Raw genomic sequence first — 19,690 nt, 5'->3', positions numbered from 1 at the left:
AAAAAACAAACCATGAAGAACTGACACTTGCATTTATTTCAATATCCAAAATAAATAGTATGTAAAAAGTGTGTATTATTGAAGAAATTAAAGAAAGGTGGAGCAAACATCTGTTATTAAAAAAAAAATTGAAAGATTTAAAAAACATATGAATACGCATAAATAAATAAACTATATAAATACAATATTTATTTAGAATGTTTATTTGCAAGCATTTACACATAAACATAAATGTGTCCCTCATCTTCCAGACACAGCATCTGCATCTGACAACTCCTGCGGGGACTAGCGACAGCATCTCTGAATCCATTTCCTCTAATGCTGTACATTAGTGTCGTACTTAAGCAGATACATAAATGTTGGCCAACACTCTTACACTGTCCGTTCTGTTCAACAACCAAAGATAAAACAATTCTAATCTAGGATATAACATCTCCCCGTCGACTATAAAAAAGGATGGGTTTATTGTATCACCCTTTCAAAGTGTATAACCTTGTCTACTCTTTATGAACATCTACCTCAGGCATCGCTCCACGCATTCCCCCGGCTTCTTTGAAAACAAATGCACATGGCTAGAGTAGAAGTGGATGGGGAAGGGTCATCAACGAGTTTTTACGACAGTGTTGTAAAATATCTCCTCCGAAGCTGTAGGGGTATGGAGTCAGTTTCCTGCTATAATTCAAACCTGAAAAAAAAAGTTTCAAAGGCTTGTAAGTCTGGGTTTGAAAATTCAACACCTTGTAAAAAAGGGATTATAACCTGAAAAAAAATAAAAATAAAATTCAAACATCTGTAAACATGATTTTGTGTTCTATTTTATCTTCTCCATCATTTTCACCAACACATTTTCAAAGTTCAAACAATTTCACCAGCGCATATGCAGAGTTTCAAATCTGGCACTGTTCTAGGTGCGGCCACACCAGACGCGTATCTCGCGTACTTTTTACGCGAGATACGCGCGTAAAATGTTGCTTGACCATTTTGTGTCAAAAATGGTCACATACGCGCAATACGCGCCATACGCGCATACGTCACTCGCCTAGATGAGTCCAGTCCATGTCCATGCAAGTGAACGGAGCGTTCCCTCTTCGTCATAACTATCAAACCAAACATCCTTCACATTCACCGAGCGAACATTACGAAAGTAAAATGCACATTTCTCGCTAAAAATGTTTCCATAAACGCATTTAATGGCGTAACTATGTTACTATTTCCACCCAGAATAAAGAAAGTTGTCGGCCGTGGCTGTGTGTGTGTGTGTGTGTGTGTGTGTGTGTGTGTGTGTGTGTGTGTGTGTGTGTGTGTGTGTGTGTGTGTGTGTGTGTGTGTGTGTGTGTGTGTGTCTTGCCCCAGGATGAGGCTCCTCACGGTAGAGGCTCCAACACTTGGGTGTGTGTGTGTGTGTGTGTGTGTGTGTGTGTGTGTGTGTGTGCGTGTGTGTGTGTTGCCCCAGGATAAGCTGCGCTGGAGTCCGAGGTAGGAAACCCAAACGCCGCCGTGTTTGGGTGATAGAGTTTAGATCGGGTTAGATTAAATAATCTCGGATATAAATAACAATAATCGGGTTAAATAACTTCACATGGTGTGTCTGGTGTGTTTCCAGCATTCGTAGTGTTGATCAGCAGATATATAGTCCGCCAAGACGTTGAGGTTGCTAAAAACCAGAGACTCTGTCCATGCAAGTGAACGGAGCGTTCCCTCTTCGTCATAACTATCAAACCAAACATCCTTCACATTCACCGAGCGAACATTATGAAAGTAAAATGCACATTTCTCGCTAGAAATGTTTCCATAAAAGCATTTAATGGCGTAACTATGTTACTATTTCCACACAGAATAAAGAAAGATGTCGGCCGTATGCTTCTGTCCAAGCTCACTACCCTCTGCCAGTGACGTCGGGTCAAGCTCAACGCTGATTGGGCAACGCGGCTATCGTCAGACGCGTATCTCGCGTACTTCGAGACGCGAAGTACGCGAGATACGCGTCTGGTGTGGCCGCACCTTAAGGGCCCTTACATAGTCGACGCGACGCTACGCTACGCGTCCAAAAAGCTACGCTACGCGACGCTTCGGCCGCCAGTCTACACAGCATACGCGAACGTCGCGGGCGTAGCGGTGTATTGCATTACATGCAATACACCACTTACGCCACGGGCGGCAGCAGAATCGCCGGTTTTTTTCGCGTCTTATATTGCAGGTGACATTCCGAGTGCCATTCCGATCAAAATGTCTACGGAAGAAGAGTGCATTTTATTGCTCCTTTTACACCGGCAACGACAACGCAGGAAGCGCAGAGATAGGCGGTGGTATGTGCGCCCTTTGAATACCACACGAGATCGGGATGGGGAATTTGTTTCTCTGGTGCTTCCAATGCGAAGCCTGGACGAGGAGAGGCATTTCCAATATTTCCGTATGTCGGCGCCAAAGTTCGATGATCTCCTTTCGCGAGTCATCCGTTACCTTCCCGACTCACACCAAAACCACCGGAACCCGATCGGGGCTACCCAAAGGCTTGCGGTTACCTTGAGGTACCTGGCAACCGGCATCGGCCTGCAAGCTCTTTCGGCGAGCTACAAGATGGGCACCAGCACTGTGTCGGGCATCGTGGAGGAGATGTGTTCTGCCATCTGGGACGCCCTTCAGGGGGAGTTCGTGGCCTTTCCTTCCCGCGGTCAGTGGCAGGACATAGCGGAGGAATTTTGGAGGCAGTGGCAGTTTCCCCTGTGTGTCGGGGCGATTGACGGGAAGCATGTCAGACTCAGAGCTCCAGCACGATCGGGAAGTGACTACTACAACTACAAAGGTTTTTTTTCAATTGCCCTTATGGCTGCTGCTGATGCCAACTACAGATTCATTTATGTAGATGTTGGCGCATACGGGCGTGAGAGCGATGGAGGTGTCTTGGGTCGCAGTGCCTTCGGATCCAGACTGGCAGAGGGCAACCTCAATCTACCCGCCCCTGCTGTCCTACCAGGCACCACAACGCCCAGTCCTTATTTTTTTCTGGGGGATGAGGCCTTTCCCCTACAGGTGAACCTGATGCGTCCCTATCCAGGTGAGAATAAAAATATTGAATATCTATTTATTGTTTTAATTACATTCATTAATTATACATGATTTAATTAATTATACATGAATTAGTCTAACGAAAAAAAATGCATAGCATAGCCAGGCAGGCACACAGTGCGCGCAATGGCACACTTGACGTCATTGCGTTCTGTGTTCCTGCATGACACTTATTTGTCTTCTCATCAGGTACTAACCTGCAGGATAGGAAGCGCATCTACAACTACCGACAGGCCAGGGCGAGACGCGTAGTGGAGAATGCCTTTGGCATATTGGCTGCGCGCTTCAGAATCTTTGGCCGTCCAATTGACTGCCAACCTGAAAAGGCGGTGAAGATTGTGAAGGCGTGCGTGGCTCTCCACAACTTCCTGGCATCCACCGAACGAGCCAGATACATGCCCGCCTCCTTTGTGGATACGACCGCTGACACCGGAGAGGTCCAGCCTGGAGAGTGGAGGCAGCATGTCGAGGGGGACCGGAATAGGGTTATACAAATAAAATTGAATTGAACTGAACACTGAACTGAACTGAATTGAACTGAATTCCTCCGCTATGTCCTGCCACTGACCGCGGGAAGGAAAGGCCACGAACTCCCCCTGAAGGGCGTCCCAGATGGCAGAACACATCTCCTCCACGATGCCCGACACAGTGCTGGTGCCCATCTTGTAGCTCGCCGAAAGAGCTTGCAGGCCGATGCCGGTTGCCAGGTACCTCAAGGTAACCGCAAGCCTTTGGGTAGCCCCGATCGGATTCCGGTGGTTTTGGTGTGAGTCGGGAAGGTAACGGATGACTCGCGAAAGGAGATCATCGAACTTTGGCGCCGACATACGGAAATATTGGAAATGCCTCTCCTCGTCCAGGCTTCGCATTGGAAGCACCAGAGAAACAAATTCCCCATCCCGATCTCGTGTGGTATTCAAAGGGCGCACATACCACCGCCTATCTCTGCGCTTCCTGCGTTGTCGTTGCCGGTGTAAAAGGAGCAATAAAATGCACTCTTCTTCCGTAGACATTTTGATCGGAATGGCACTCGGAATGTCACCTGCAATATAAGACGCGAAAAAACCGGCGATTCTGCTGCCGCCCGTGGCGTAAGTGGTGTGCAATACACCGCTACGCCCGCGACGTTCGCGTATGCTGTGTAGACTGGCGGCCGAAGCGTCGCGTAGCGTAGCTTTTTGGACGCGTAGCGTAGCGTCGCGTCGACTATGTAAGGGCCCTAAAGGTGCGGCCACACCAGACGCGTATCTCGCGTACTTCGCGTCTCAAATCGCCATTTTTTCCATAGGGAACCATAGTTTTAATACGCGTATTACGCGTTTCACGCGTATTAAGCGTATAAGCAACATTGTACGCGCGTATAGCGCGTATGTGGCGCGTATATTTACGCGCAATACGCGCTATACGCGCGTATATCGCGTATATTGCGTACATTTCAAGAGTTCAAAAAATTGAACTTTTTACGCGAAGTACGCGAGATACGCGTCTGACGATAGCCGCGTTTGCCCAATCAGCGTTGAGCTTGACCCGACGTCACTGGCAGAGAGTAGTGAGCTTGGACAGAAGCATACGGCCGACATCTTTCTTTATTCTGTGTGGAAATAGTAACATAGTTACGCCATTAAATGCTTTTATGGAAACATTTCTAGCGAGAAATGTGCATTTTACTTTCATAATGTTCGCTCGGTGAATGTGAAGGATGTTTGGTTTGATAGTTATGACGAAGAGGGAACGCTCCGTTCACTTGCATGGACAGAGTCTCTGGTTACTAAGCAACCTCAACGTCTTGGCGGACTATATATCTGCTGATCAACACTACGAATGCTGGAAACACACCAGACACACCATGTGAAGTTATTTAACCCGATTATTGTTATTTATATCCGAGATTATTTAATCTAACCCGATCTAAACTCTATCACCCAAACACGGCGGCGTTTGGGTTTCCTACCTCGGACTCCAGCGCAGCTTATCCTGGGGCAACACACACACACACACACACACACCCAAGTGTTGGAGCCTTTACCGTGGGGAGCCTCATCCTGGGGCAAGACACACACACACACACACACACACACAGCCACGGCCGACAACTTTCTTTATTCTGGGTGGAAATAGTAACATGACATAACATTTGGTTTGATAGTTATGACGAAGAGGGAACGCTCCGTTCACTTGCATGGACATTGGACTCATCTAGGCGAGTGACGTATGCGCGTATGGCGCGTATTGCGCGTATGTGACCATTTTTGACACAAAATGGTCAAGCAACATTTTACGCGCTTATCTCGCGTAAAAAGTACGCGAGATACGCGTCTGGTGTGGCCGCACCATAACAGTGTATTTCATTGTTGCCCGGTTTTGAAGCCTTGTAAATGGGATTCTGCAAACAGGTGTTCATACATTGAGAAATACCTTTTGAAAGGTTGAATATTTAGTTTTAAAAACTTGTAAAGGTGTACGTTTACGACATTGCAACGTATTTTTTCAGAACTGGCTTTTCAGCACTGACTTTTCAGAGATTTGACCACACAGGCGCAAGCTTTGAGTCACGTGAATATTGGCAGTGTTCTGACGCCACTCGTTTTGAAACTCCTGACAGTCGAATCTGAAAAAGAAAAAAACTTTCCTGGGGGCGGGACCATTTAGCTCTAAACCTATTGGTTGCGCTCGGCTGACGTACATTCCAATCACATGTGCCGTTCACCGGGCTGTGCGTGATTGACAGTGCTCTGCCGATGACACGAATAACAAGCGACTTTCGCGGTTGATTTTGATTTCCATTTTCTGGAACCATGGCTGTTTCCCAAAGTGAAGGCTGCAGCCTTGCTAGGACGCGTCCTTGCTAGTCGCGTCCTATGGAGTTGAGACTCTAGCTGTGTTCGAAATCGTTCCCTATCATGGATGTAGTGCACTAAATAGGGTGCACGCCATTTTGTAGGGTGTTCGAATTCTCTGTGGTCCACTATATAGGGCACTATATAGTGGACTTAAAATAGTACATACGTTCCCTACATGTTACTCCCGTATACCACAATGCAATGCGGTTGTATTTTTCCAGGGGAGAAGAAGAAGCTGAATAACCGCGAAAACGAATACATTTAATGATGGAGTCTCCGGCTTGTGTTTAGAAATGTCAACAATTTATTTGGGATTTAACATTCAAAATTAATTGAAAAAAACTGTAACATTCAACATCAATACAACCTCCAGCCCGGTTTGTTTAGATGATGTCGGCGCATCACGTCACACAAATACCAGGCGCATTTACTGGCGCAAATGACGTTTAGAAATGTTAGGCGTAGTGTCCGAATTCTCGTTCCCTATTCCCTATATAGTGCACTATATCATGTACACTATATAGGGAATAGGGAACGAGTGTATAGGGAACGATTTCGAACACAGCTCTGGTTCCAGAAAATGGAAATCAAAATCAACCGCGAAAGTCGCTTGTTGTTCGTGTCATCGGCAGAGCACTGTCAATCACGCACAGCCCGGTGAACGGCACTTGTGATTGGAATGTACGTCAGCCGAGAGCAACCAATAGGTTTAGAGCTAAATGGTCTTTTTCAGATTCGACTGTCAGGAGTTTCAAAACGAGTGGCGTCAGAACACTGCCAATATTCATGTGACTCAAAGCTTGCGCCTGTGTGGTCAAGTCTCTGAAAAGTCAGTGCTGAAAAGCCAGTTCTGAAAAAATACGTTGCAATGTCGTAAACGTACACCTTTACAAGTTTTTAAAACTAAATATTCAACCTTTCAAAACGTATTTCTCAATGTATGAACACCTGTTTGCAGAATCCCATTTACAAGGTTGCAAAACCGGGCAACAATGAAATACACTGTTATAGAACAGTGCCAGATTTGAAACTCTGCAAACGCGCTGGTGAAATTGTTTGAACTTTGAAAATGTGTTGGTGAAAATGATGAAGAAGATAAAATAGAACACAAAATTATGTTTACAGATGTTTGAATTTTAGTTTTTTTTTTTTTCAGGTTATAATCTCTTTTTTCAGTGTTGCAAAACCTTTTTTACAAGGTGTTGAGTTTAAAACCCAGACTTACAAGCCTTTGAAACTTTTTTTTTCAGGTTTGAATTATGGCAGGAAACTGACTCCATATAGGGGGCGCTGTGTAGAGAAAAGTGTGTGCGCAAACCAAGAAAACAGCGAAGAAATGGCCGATCCTGCATAGTGGGCCTTTAATCCATCACTGAGGCAGAAAGTGTACATTTAAGATGTCAACGGGTGGATTATTTTTTAACGCAAACAGCTCGTTTAGACAGACAAGAGTCGTGGCTTTAGACAAAGTAACGTGTATTTGTGAAAGGCATGTTTTATTACGTTTTTATTAAGTTTGTTTGCATTCTATACAAAGTGAATGGAGCGCTGTGCAAAGTCAATGGAGCGCTGTGGGCTGTTTATTGTTTTCCCCTATGATGGTCACCGTAGAACCGGTGGGCGTATTTGACACGAGCAATGGGCGTGTTTGGCATATGGCTCCGGCTGCAGATAGACCTACTTGGTGGATCCTTCAAATCCGGCGAAAGGAGGCTGCATTTGTCGGCCGCATTTGAAGGAGCCTTCGAAATGTGACAGCCTTGACGTGTCGCAGTGACGCAGTCGGCCTTCGAGGGATGGATCCCCTGAATTGAGACACAGCCATAGTTCGCCTTTAATAGGTCCATGTGGTCGCCGGTCGTCGGTCACAAAGGCATGTATATGAGCAATACACACTCTTATACAGAGTTTGTCGCAGTTGTTTCTGTTGTGGCTTAAATATTTGGATGGTTACCTTATTCATTAAAAAATATAGCATCATATTGACACATTGATCAACTTTATGTAGGCTGGATTGTTTACCTTCGATATAAGACATGATATGGCCATGATGATGGAGCAATTTAGAATAGGACACTTGTTTGCTGTTATCATTCTAGATCGGGGCTGATGGCTCTATTGTTGTATTGTGTCCATCCAGTGTGATTACTGAATCATTCAGTAATCATACTGGATGGACACAATACAACAATAGTGTAGGTATACAATATAAGCTTGACGAAACCCCATTTCCCTGTAGTGAAGAGCAGGAAACTAGATCCTGAGTTTAAGACTTGCCTTTTTTCCACCAAAAATCCTTCCAAATGGTTAATTTTATGAATACATGATATAAATGGGTATAAATAATCGTTTTTCCGACATCTAAGATTTTAATAATCTGGAACAGGGCTGTGTTTACTTGACAGTGTAAATATTGTTTACTTTTAAATATTATTAATTACTTTTATATTTAATTATTTAATAATGGGAAGTGCACAGGGAGAAGGCCACAAAAAATAACAACTTAAACATCAACATCTGGCCATTGTCAAAATTAGCACACATGGAAACGGAGGTAAGCAGTGGGGTATACTACGAACCTCGATTAGTGGGTTAGCGAGGTATGTTGCGCCCAACGCCTGGGTTAACTGTGACACGAAAGTCGCTCTCTTTTAGCGTTGCTGTATCACCATGGTGACTTATGCTGCCGACCAAACCTGGTAGGGGGAGGTTATCAGCTAAGACTTTCGGGTTAGATCGGCTGCTTAAAGCTAAGTGCAGCTTCCTAGCCCCTCCTTGGACAATGGCCTCACCATTTGTGGTGTTCCCGTGGACCCCCGAGCCCGTATCGTACAGGGGTCTCTCCGGAGACAGGGTCTTTCGGGACAGATCCGATCCCTTGGCATTGCCTGAGGATATTTTTTAGGAGGGACACAGTTTCTTATCAGAGGGTATTTGCTATTTGATTGTCCTTGTTGGACCTTACATAGGCAATGCTACACAAAGAAGCCGTGCACTTACTGTTGCGAAAAAATACGTTGTGCCGTGTTCTTCGCAAGGTTGTAGCTGTGCTCAATACATTGCTAAATGTGTTGTTTCCTAGTTTTTTGCACCACTCAAACTGTCAAGGAAGGATTTTATACACATTTATGAAAAGAAAACCTTCGCCTCTGTGAGAGAGTGGTAAAGTGGAGGTAGCACGTCAGTCTTGAATTTCAAGTGATGGGCATTCATGTGTAGCTTAAAATTGTTATGTCATGTGGAATACTTATCCACTAAAGGTTATAGGCAAGATTTGAACCCCAGTAGCTGGCGTTCGGGTCTCATAGTAGGCTAATCAAAATTGTAGAATAAATCAGGTGCGACGTTGCTTTTGCATTTTGAAATCATTATCACTCTATTGGGATTTATGCCAAACAATTCTGCATTTGGCGTAGTTCTTTTTTAGACAGTATGCAGAACATGCAGAATCTTTTCACTTACAAATTTACACTATTGGCTGTTTTTTGCCAGCATGCCTCCCTTATTATGTGCAACTGTGTTGCCCCTAGGTCTTATCTGATTCTTGAACTCCTCATAGGAGTTCATTATGACTATCTGTTCCTCTTGAGTAAAATATACTCCTCTTGATCTATCCATTTCGTAAAGGTGAGTAAAATGACGCGATAAACGCCCTTTTAAACGCCCACTAAAGCGGAAAACCTGGCTTGACCAATTCAGTCGTAAGTGAGCTTTGTGGTACGATTTAACTCTGCAAGTTTTGTATTTGTCGATCCAGGTTTTCCAAAGAAAACCTGGGTATGTTCAGCACTATTTTTAGTTTTCCCAACTGTTCTCCAAAAAGTTTGCTACCACTTTGACCACAGGGGGCTATAATTCGTGCTTCAACCTCAATGGTCACTCCCCGGGCCCGGCCGTTCGTCAAAAATAAACAAGAGATTTTGTGTTCACGCACACATTAGGCAGAACTCTCTTGTATTAGTAAATGGCCATTTGCGATGACTCCCCGGTGTATATTTGCAGATCAAATAGAAAGACCCTTTTCATGATTGCTAACAAAGCCCTTTAGTCTCTCTTGGAATCCATGTGCTTCAGTCAGAAACGGCAAAAAGAAGCACAGTGAATCATCATACAAGTACTCTTATCGCAAACACTAATGAGTGTTTTATGGAGGAGGAGACAAGAATCTGTATTGGAAGTGGGTCATATATTTAGTAGAATAGTAACATAAATTTCAAATGTTGTGCTTTCTTGATCAAGAAAAGGCAGACAGGTTATTTTTGGCGCTTGCGGATTGAAGACGGCAACTCCCATAATGCCAATCAGCGTTCACAATCTGAGGGACGTAACATAACAGCCAATCAGCGTTCACTCCCTGCAGTCCAGCGTGAACAGTAGCATGGAGGAGAAGTGATTGCTGCTGTTTGCGGACTCCCGGAGCTCTATATCTAAATAATATAATATAATATATAGGTATCTATATAATATTTAAGCAATAGATCACGCCAGGCTGTGGTATGTGCTCATTATACCACTGTTAAGGGGCGTTGTCCGGCCCCGACGCGCAGCGGAGGGCCGGCGACCCCCTTCACAGTGGTATAATGAGCACATGCCACTGGCTGAAGTGATCTATTGCTTTTATACAACGGTTACTGTTATGGCGAAACGAAAGTCATAGACACACTACATTTAAAAAGAAACCAAGTAGCCGTTTTCTTAAAGAAAACAAAAAAGTAGTCCCTCCTGGCTGCCGCTATGCATCGACGGTCGCTATGCAACACACTTCAGCGTCCCTCCGAGAGAAGGCTCCGAGAGAAGGCTCCGATAGAGCGGTTCGCCGGCAATTTATCCTATGGAGCAGTTCACTCGCCGTGTGCCTAAGCTTTCGTTAGTCTCTCCATCGCCTTGCTCACTCCCGGAGTAACAACATTTACATCCTCTCCATCATCCAACATATGTTTTACTTTGTAACTGTTTCTACTTCCAGGCGCGGAGTGATATGCAAACTTTCACAAAATGATCGGGCGTCATAGCAGTTATGTATACGCTCATTATACAACAGTTGGGAACCAATCAGATCGCTGGATTTAGGTCCCCCGTTGTATAAAATGTAATATATAATATCATGGCCAAAAGCTGTGTGCATCTCCGGATGATATTATGAATTAAAAACTGCGTCAGGTTCTCGGACGTCTCTGGTACTTCCACAACAAGTAAAGACTCGTAGTGGGGGTTATCTCGGCCACAGTCCTGCAATTGTTCAGATAGAGCAGGGGTTTTCAAAGTGTGAGAGAGTGAGCCCCCCCTCAGAGAAAAAAATTCAGCTGAGCCCCCCCCCCCAATTTCTTTTTCTAAAAACCTGTGTTTTGAAAGCTATTTTAATTATTTTACACATTTCAAACATCTCCGATCATAATTTTTTAACATACTTTTTAAACATATTTCTGAAACATTACAACATCTTTTTGCGCTTTTAAACAACACAATTTAACAACTTTATCTAAGCATGTTTTAGCTTAACCTTTTTTAAATACATTTGAACATCTTTATCTGTGTAAACTGCCAGTTTACAGATTCATTCAGGGTCCCCGACTCTGAATTTTCTGAGTCGAATCAGATCTGCCTTTTCAGTCCAGAGATTCGACTATTCGGCGGGGTTTGTTTACCGGCGTTGCTATGGTGACCTAAATCAGTGGTTTTCAAACTGTGGGGCGCCAGAGTTCTTCAGGGGGGGCGCGACGTGAGAAAAAAATAAACCCGGAAAAAAACCCTGAAAGACGATGATTCAAATCATCAGTCGTACTTCAACTTTAGAAGTAACATAACTAAATCAATTTTCGACCGTTATCTTCGTGGCAAACCATTTAACAAATCTACACACTTGTATCTTTCAATAATATCTAAACAGAATTTCGATATCATTTAAAATGTATTCAGAATCACAGTTTTAGTTTCATACCGCTTCGTTTTCAGCTGTTTTCATTGAAGACGTCAGCCCATTCTACTTCTAGACATCGTAACTCATTCCTTTTTCAACCGTTTACCATCGTTCAAACCATTAAACAAATCTACACACGTGTGTCTTCAATACTATCTAAACGGAATTTGGATAGCATTTATCATTTTTTCAGAATCACAGTTTTAGTTTCAAACCGGCGTCGTTTCAGTTGCTTATAATAATTTAGGTCACCATAGCAACGCCGGTAAACAAACCCCGCCGAATAGTCGAATCTCTGGACTGAAAAGGCAGATCTGATTCGACTCAGAAAATTCAGAGTCGGGGACCCTGAATTAATCTGTAAAACTGGCAGTTTACACAGATAAAGATGTTCAATGTATTTTAAAAAAGGTTAAGCTAAAACCATGCTTAGATAAAGTTGTTAAATTGTGTTGTTTAAAAGCGCAAAAAGATGTTGTAATGTTGTCAGAAATATGTTTAAAAAATATGTTAAAAAATTTGTTTCAAATGTTTCAAAAACATGTTCCAAATGTTTTAGAAATTATGATCGAGATGTTTGAAATGTGTAAAATTATTAAAATAGCTTTCAAAACACAGGTATTTAGAAAAAGAAATTGGGGGGGGGGCTCAGCTGAATTTTTTTTCTCTGAGGGGGGGCTCACTCTCTCACACTTTGAAAACCCCTGACCTAAATTATTATAAGCAACTGAAAACGACGCCGGTTTGAAACTAAAACTGTGATTCTGAAAAAAAATGATAAATGCTATCCAAATTCCGTTTAGATAGTATTGAAGACACACTTGTGTAGATTTGTTTAATGGTTTGAACGATGGTAAACGGTTGAAAAAGGAATGAGTTACGATGTCTAGAAGTAGAATGGCTGACGTCTTCAATGAAAACAGCTGAAAAACGAGCGGTATGAAACTAAAAACTGTGATTCTGAATACATTTTAAATGATATCGAAATTCTGTTAGATATTATTGAAGATACAAGTGTGTAGATTTGTTAAATGGTTTGCACGAAGATAAACGGTCGAAATTTTATTTAGTTATGTTACTTCTAAAGTTGAAGTACGACTGATGATTTGAATCATCGTCTTTCAGGGTTTTTTTCGGGTTTATTTTTTTCTCACGTCGCGCCCCCCCTGAAGAACTCTGGCGCCCCCCAGGGGGGGCGCGCCCCACAGTTTGAAAACCACTGGGATAGAGTATCCGACGGGTGACCTGCACATGCACAATTTGGAAGAAACGGGGGGAAAATAATGTACTGTGTCGGACACGGGTGCTGGTCGGGTCGGACGCCTGAACAGCGCGGGTCGGTCACGGGTTTTGCGATTTAGGGCAAGGCATCTCCGGTGCTGGAGATGTTATTGAGGAGCAAAGGAGTCAACTAAAACCGTCTGCAGTGGATGATGTGCTTTTTTTGCACAGCAATTTAAGGCCGTGTTCACATCAAGCGTTTTTTGTGACAGGGGAAATTTGAGCCGACCGTTTTTGCACAAAAAAAAGAAGTTGGCAGCGTTTTTTTTCCTAAAAGTGCAGAGAGCGTTTTTTCTACCGCCTAGCAACGAACCCATTCTAGACCCAAAGTTACTCGCCTACTACGTATCCAGGCTACCCACAGTTGTTACAAAATGGCAAGAAACAGGCGATTGGCACTTGCATTGGCCCTAGCTGACGACGAGGAGAATCATGTACCTACACGTTTGTGGGTGCACGATATCACTCGGGGAAGGCAGCAGCAAGGTGCCTACCATAATTTAGTCCAGGAGCTTCGTTTCGATGATGTGCGATTTGCAGCGTACTTTAGACTGAACAAATGTCAGTTTGAACAGCTGTTGCGGATCGTTGTGCCATCCATCGCGAAGCTGGACACCAAGTTCAGACAGGCCATTAGCCCAGAAGAACGGCTCTGCATTTGTCTACGGTGAGTTGTACTTGCTAACTTCCCTCTTTGATCTAGCATACCATGCCATGATTATAGCGAAGTCAGTATCATTTTACAAGCTGCCCAAAACTTTACAGTAGCCTATAGGCCTAAAGTCAAATCTGAAATGCAGTCTAGATTTACAAGGGCATTTAAAATGTAAGGTACTTGGCAACAGGAGATTCCTTCAGGTCTGTTGCCTTTAGCTTCAGGGTGGGTGCCAGCACTGTGGCTGGAATAGTAAACAAGGTGTGTGCGGCGATATGGAACTCTCTCCTGGCTGATTACATGCCCAGGACAGATGCAGCAGAGTGGAGGAAGATAGCTGCTTTGTTCAGCCACCTTGCTTTTCCCAACTGCCTTGGTGAAATGGATGGGAAACACGTCGTCATCAAAGCTCCTCCAACCAGTGGTTCTTTGTACTACAACTACAATGGAACATTTTCCATAGTGCTACTTGCAGTAGTAGATGCAATGTACCGATTCAGGGTGGTGGATATCGGTGCCTATGGCAGGAACAGCGATGGGGGCACACTGTCGGCCTCAGCCTTTGGTACTGCCCTGCGTCAGAACACCCTGGGGATTCCTGCAGTCTCCTCTCTCCCAGGCGCAGAACATCTTGTGCCAATGACACATGTGTTCCTGGCAGATGAGGCATTTCTATTGTGGCGAAACATCATGTGCCCTTACCCAGGCCACAACACTAGGGAGAAGAAAGTTTTTAATATTCGTCTTTCCCACGTGCGTAGGATGGTAGATCGTGCCTTTGGCATAATAGCATCACAGTGGAGGGTGTATCGAAGGGTGCTGGGCGTGTCTCCTGAGGTAGCGGAGAACATCGTGAAGGCCACCTGCATGCTACGCAATTTCTTGTGGTGGGATGGCAACACAGTGCTACCTGGTGGAGCATCAACCGAACCATCTTTAGGCCTTCAGAGTGCACCCAGGTTTGGTACCAACGATGCCACCAGAGATGCAGTGGCTGTGAGAGAGAAATTTGCTGCATATTTCATGTCTCCAGCTGCCCGAATACACTGGCAGGATAGCTGAGGCACACCAACAGCTTCTGCAAACCAACAGCTCTTTTAAGAGCTACCCAAAACCACTAAAGCAATTCCATTCCATCACCATCTAACACTAACAAAAACATTTCACAATGTATTATTTTCTGTAATGTAGCTTGACAATTTATCCAGTCGGCATTTATGAGAATTCCACATATGCTGACATCATGGTACAAAAATCTGAATATACCTCATGTTTCCTCTTGTTGTTTGTCTCTGCAGGTTACAAAGGTTCTGACTGCACTGGAAGATCACCTGAAGACTAGCCCACCCTCTGATTCCTTGCCACAGCCCCTACACCCCATCATGCTTACAATTGAGTTATTGACATAATAAAACAGTGGTGGCAATCTCAAAATGTTTGAAATAGTGTGATTCATATGGATACCATAATAGATAGTTAAAAATCGAAAAAAATATCTTTGGTACAAAATGAAGCAAATACATATATTGCAGTGTTTTGATTTATTGCGATCACATGAATTAAATAACATACAAATATTAACTTCATTGACATTTTTGGTAAATAAAAATATTATCCTATTATATCATTATATTATCCTATTATTCGCCGAATTCAATATCAAAAAGTAGGGTTTGTAATCCTCACCCTTGCCATTGCCAGTCTGCGAGGCTCAAGCCTTCGCAGTGCAGGGGCAAAACTTAATAAAAAGAGCTCATGCTCGACCTGCTCCCTGTTTATAGCCTCACAGTGCTCTCCTGCAACCTCCTCCCTGGGACTCGTGTAGCTCCTCGTGGTGGTGGTTGTGGTGGTGCCGGTGTTGGTGGTGGTGTACGTTGGCTCCTAGGACTTGCATTGCTGTGCACAGCAATTGCAGCCTGTCAGGGACCAAAAAACACAATTAAATAAATTAACCCTCACGGCTCATACTATTACCATACCAGGTGAGACTTGTTAACAGATATAACCCTTCAGTGTCATAGCATCACAGCAGGGTACTGTCTTAAATCACCTACTTCATAATCCTACAGCTTGAGCTAAATTTGACATAATGACTCTTGATTTAACCTACTTATCATTACCTCACTCTCACCTGCTGTTCCTTCTCCTCCACTCTCGTATATGGAATTGAATATACTCTCTGCTGTCTCTGTAGTTTCTTCCTGAGGGCTAGAGTAATGACTAGCTGTTTCTCTGTCCTGGACGTGGGGTTCCACGATAGACAGGATCCCCATATACTTCCAAGGACATTTGGTGCCTCCTCTGATCCACAATCTTTTTTTTTTTTATTTTCTCTGCCTCTGGTACCTGTCCCTTAAATACTTCCATTTAGCCTGACAGGCCTCCCCTATGTAGATAGGTAAACAGTTAGCTACGTCTGGGTCTAGGTCTGCTTGTTGTGCACCGTAACTGCTATTCAGATAATCGTTATTTCTTTGAACTATCTCCCAGAACACTTTTATCAACCGTCTCCAACGACATAACCTACCACTCTAAACGGCTGTGCAAGCTACTAACCGGAATAGTTGAAAATACTTTTTATACTTGCATGGACATTCAAGGATCAACCCGATCTGCTTCCATATAGACTTTTTGAGGTGGTAGAGCCCATTAGACATATCATAGAGAATGCTACGGTTGAGAAGGAATTGGGGGAAAGGAACTTTGGCTTTGACTCCCTGAAGTAGATGAACCATGACATGGAGGAGAAAGGGAATGTTGCCCGCGATTGTTGACCGCAATTGTCTCCTGCCGGAGGATTGTTGCCGTGCCTCGGCGCGGGCAGCGGGGCTCTGGTGGAAGAAAATCGCACTCAAAAATCGCAGGCAACAATCCCTTTCACCTGCATGTCGCAGTTCAGTCTACTTCAGATTGATGTGGAAGTGGAAGAACCAGAGACATTGGAGAACCCGACGCAGTTGTTTGAGATGATATTATGAAGAAACGACTGCGTCGGGTTCTCCGACGTCTCTGGTCCTTCCACATCAATCTGAAGTTGCAGTTCAATCTCGACTCCAGAGAGTCAAAGCCAACGTTTCTTCCCCCAATTCCTTCTCCACCATGGCCGAGAATCCATACACGGGTCTCCACTTCAGCTGTTTCTCATTGCAAATTTGCTTCTGCCATGGTCGGAGGTTTGTGTCGGTCTAGTTCTCTAGCTAAGCGGTGAAGAAACATGGCAGACGTTGTGCATACATCTTGCACGCTAGCTCCCCCCCCCCCCCCTCATTCCTTATTGGTGGGCTTACAAATTTGCGGAACCAGTGGTTTGTAGTTCTTGCCCCTTCTAGCAGGCAAGCAAATGGTGTGTTCCTGAACCCTCGGATGCTAGCCTTCCGAGTTGCACTTTTGACGTCATTTCCGGTCTTGTAGCATTTATAGCGTTCCTGTTCGACTTTGTGATTGTGTCATGAAAATGGCTATTCATTGTTTATTGTTAGCTACATTAGCCTCTTTAGCAAACCAGCTCGATAACAAACAACACAACTTTACATTGTATTGCACGCACAGCAAGACCAATTTATGCAATGCATAAATTGGTGACCGGAATAAAGTAGCAATGTAATCAAATGTGCAAGAGAATTCCGAGAGTTGAAGAGAAAAGGGGGGCGTGACTCCGAGAAATGCCGCAAGAAAGCTGGGAGATTTTGCGACTTCCAACTAGGAAGACGGCGTCCGAGGATTCAGGAACACAGCAAAAGTTCTACTTACCTGACATAAAACGCGTCATTTGACGTCAGGTCAGTAGAAAGGAGGACAGCTGGGCCAAGGGAAGACTGGGTTAGAGAAAACTTATTTTTATATATTATAATTATATATAATATATTTTCATATATTATAGATTTTATGATAGAACGCTGGTTCTGTATTGGTGAAGTTTTCCTTTAAGATTCATAATATCAGAGAATATCCCCGTCATTCGGCCGCGGCGCAATTAATGAATAAAGATCGTAATAAAACATTTATTGTGACAGATGTGCCCGAATTTACTACTTTTAACCTTGTTGATGACCAAAATTTAGAAAGACATGTACTTTGAATTCAGCCTTGGGTGAAACCGAAGTGTTAGGCCTACATCTTTCCTGCTGTCGGCTCCCAGACCGTAGTCAAAGAGCACAGGAGAGACGTTCCCTCTAGGGCCAATGTTCTCTCGGGTGCAGGGACGTCCCTAGGAATTCAGGGCCCCATGACAGAATTAAGTTATGGACTTAACACTTTTTTGAAAAAAAGTGTTAATTTACACCTAGGAAAGACGGTGACCCTATGAAGACGCTATGGCCACGTTGCTTGGCAACGCCTGCATACGGGAGATTTTAAATAGTCCGCTCGACTTGTAAAATAATGTAGGCTTTTTGTGGATGGTAGGCTATTGGATATCATGTGAATGGTAATGCAAACGATCTTTTCAGTTTTATCATCCAGTGCAGGCTGTAATTATTTTAGCTACAGTAGCGCTAGCTGCTAGGCTAGGCATGTTATCAGGTTGTTGGGAAAGTGTAGAGGAAGGAACATACCTTTGTTGGTAAAAAACTGGGTGACGAACTGTCGACCGCTTTGAGCTCTTTCCTCTCTCTCTTTCCTCCCCTGACAACCTGACTTCTTCATTTCACCGACTGGGATACACACAAACTGACTTTTGACTGCTAGTTTAAGACACTAGCAGTCTGCACTTGCTTCACAACGATCTGCCTGGCTGCTACTTTGCTCTGCAGTAGCGTAAGACTTGGGCTGTACCAAATAATGACAAATGAGAGGGATGATAAAAGGGTGAAGACTTTCTAATGATTTTGTAAAAATGGAGAAACAAACCACAACAAAACAACGAAACAAACCGCCTTAATTTGATAAGAAAAATTTGGCATAGCTTTAATAATACCACCAGTGTCCTCTGGGGCGCCCCCGTCAGTGCTGCGCCCCTGGAATCATCCTAATTTACCCCCTCGTAAGGACGTCCCTGCTGGGTTGTAATGGTGTGTTCCTCAATCCTCGGATGAAAAACTTCAGAGTCGAAAGTCGAAGATCTCCCAGTTTACTTACGGCACTTCTCGGAGGCAAGTCCCCTTTATGTCTTCATGTTTCGGAATTCTGAGAGTAGACTGAGAGCAGTGATGACGCTCTCAACTAAATGGCTGTGCCCTTGAAGAGATTTAATAGGGTCCAATCAGCAAAGCTGCTTGGTCCCCTATTGTTTCTGTAACGTTTTTTTCCCCCCACAAATTCTGTAAAGTCATACTGCATATACCGTAAGTCGAAAACTCTTGAAATTTTCAGGTATGGATACCAATGACCCCCAATATCCATGAACCCAAATTTACTTATTTCTCTTCACCACATTGACCTGGACTCAAAATTCTTTCATAATATGAATCTCTAGATTCAGATGCATCTATAAAACCCTGGAAATGAAAAAAAAAGTTTTTACTTTTCCCACAATTTCATATTAAAACCAAACATGATAAAAAGATTCACAGGCTACAAAAATAATCAAAATTTCACCATGTATTGCCACGTGAAATCTTTAGACCAAGCCTCCAAAAAAAACATCAAACAGAATTTGTTTTATTTTGTTCCATTTGAGAAATATTGGCCAATATAGTTGGAGCAGTTAGCCCATTTTTCTTATATGACCATTTTGTTATTGTATAAAAAAACATAAGACTATTAGGTGGATACCAATACCCCCCATTACCCATAAACCCAAATTGTGGTACTGCACCCAAAGGTGGCGCTATTTAAAAAAATATGAACCAGCCTTATTTTTCCTTACCAGATAGACCTGGACTCAAAATTCTTTCATCATGTTAATCTCTAAATTGAGATGGATCTTTTTCACCCTGGTCTTCTTCTCAATTTTTTTTTACTTTTCCCACAATTTGGCAGAAAAGCCAAACG

The 19,690-nt window shown here is 43.5% G+C and overlaps 1 protein-coding gene across 1 annotated transcript; it reads left to right on the top strand.

The window, feature by feature from the left end:
- Positions 1-2,220: 2,220 nt before the first annotated feature.
- Positions 2,221-15,644, top strand: LOC130384888 (uncharacterized). Its single transcript, XM_056593285.1, has 3 exons — positions 2,221-3,055; positions 3,256-3,551; positions 15,585-15,644. The coding sequence occupies exons 1-3, from the start codon at positions 2,227-2,229 to the stop codon at positions 15,642-15,644; spliced, it is 1,185 nt and encodes a 394-aa protein (XP_056449260.1). The 5' UTR covers positions 2,221-2,226.
- The last annotated feature ends 4,046 nt before the right edge of the window (positions 15,645-19,690 follow it).

Source organism: Gadus chalcogrammus, chromosome 6 (genome assembly GCF_026213295.1).
Source record: "Gadus chalcogrammus isolate NIFS_2021 chromosome 6, NIFS_Gcha_1.0, whole genome shotgun sequence".
Taxonomy (NCBI): Eukaryota; Metazoa; Chordata; class Actinopteri; order Gadiformes; family Gadidae; genus Gadus; species Gadus chalcogrammus.
Note: the sequence above shows the minus strand (reverse complement) of the source record. Positions and strands in the feature narration are given on the sequence as shown.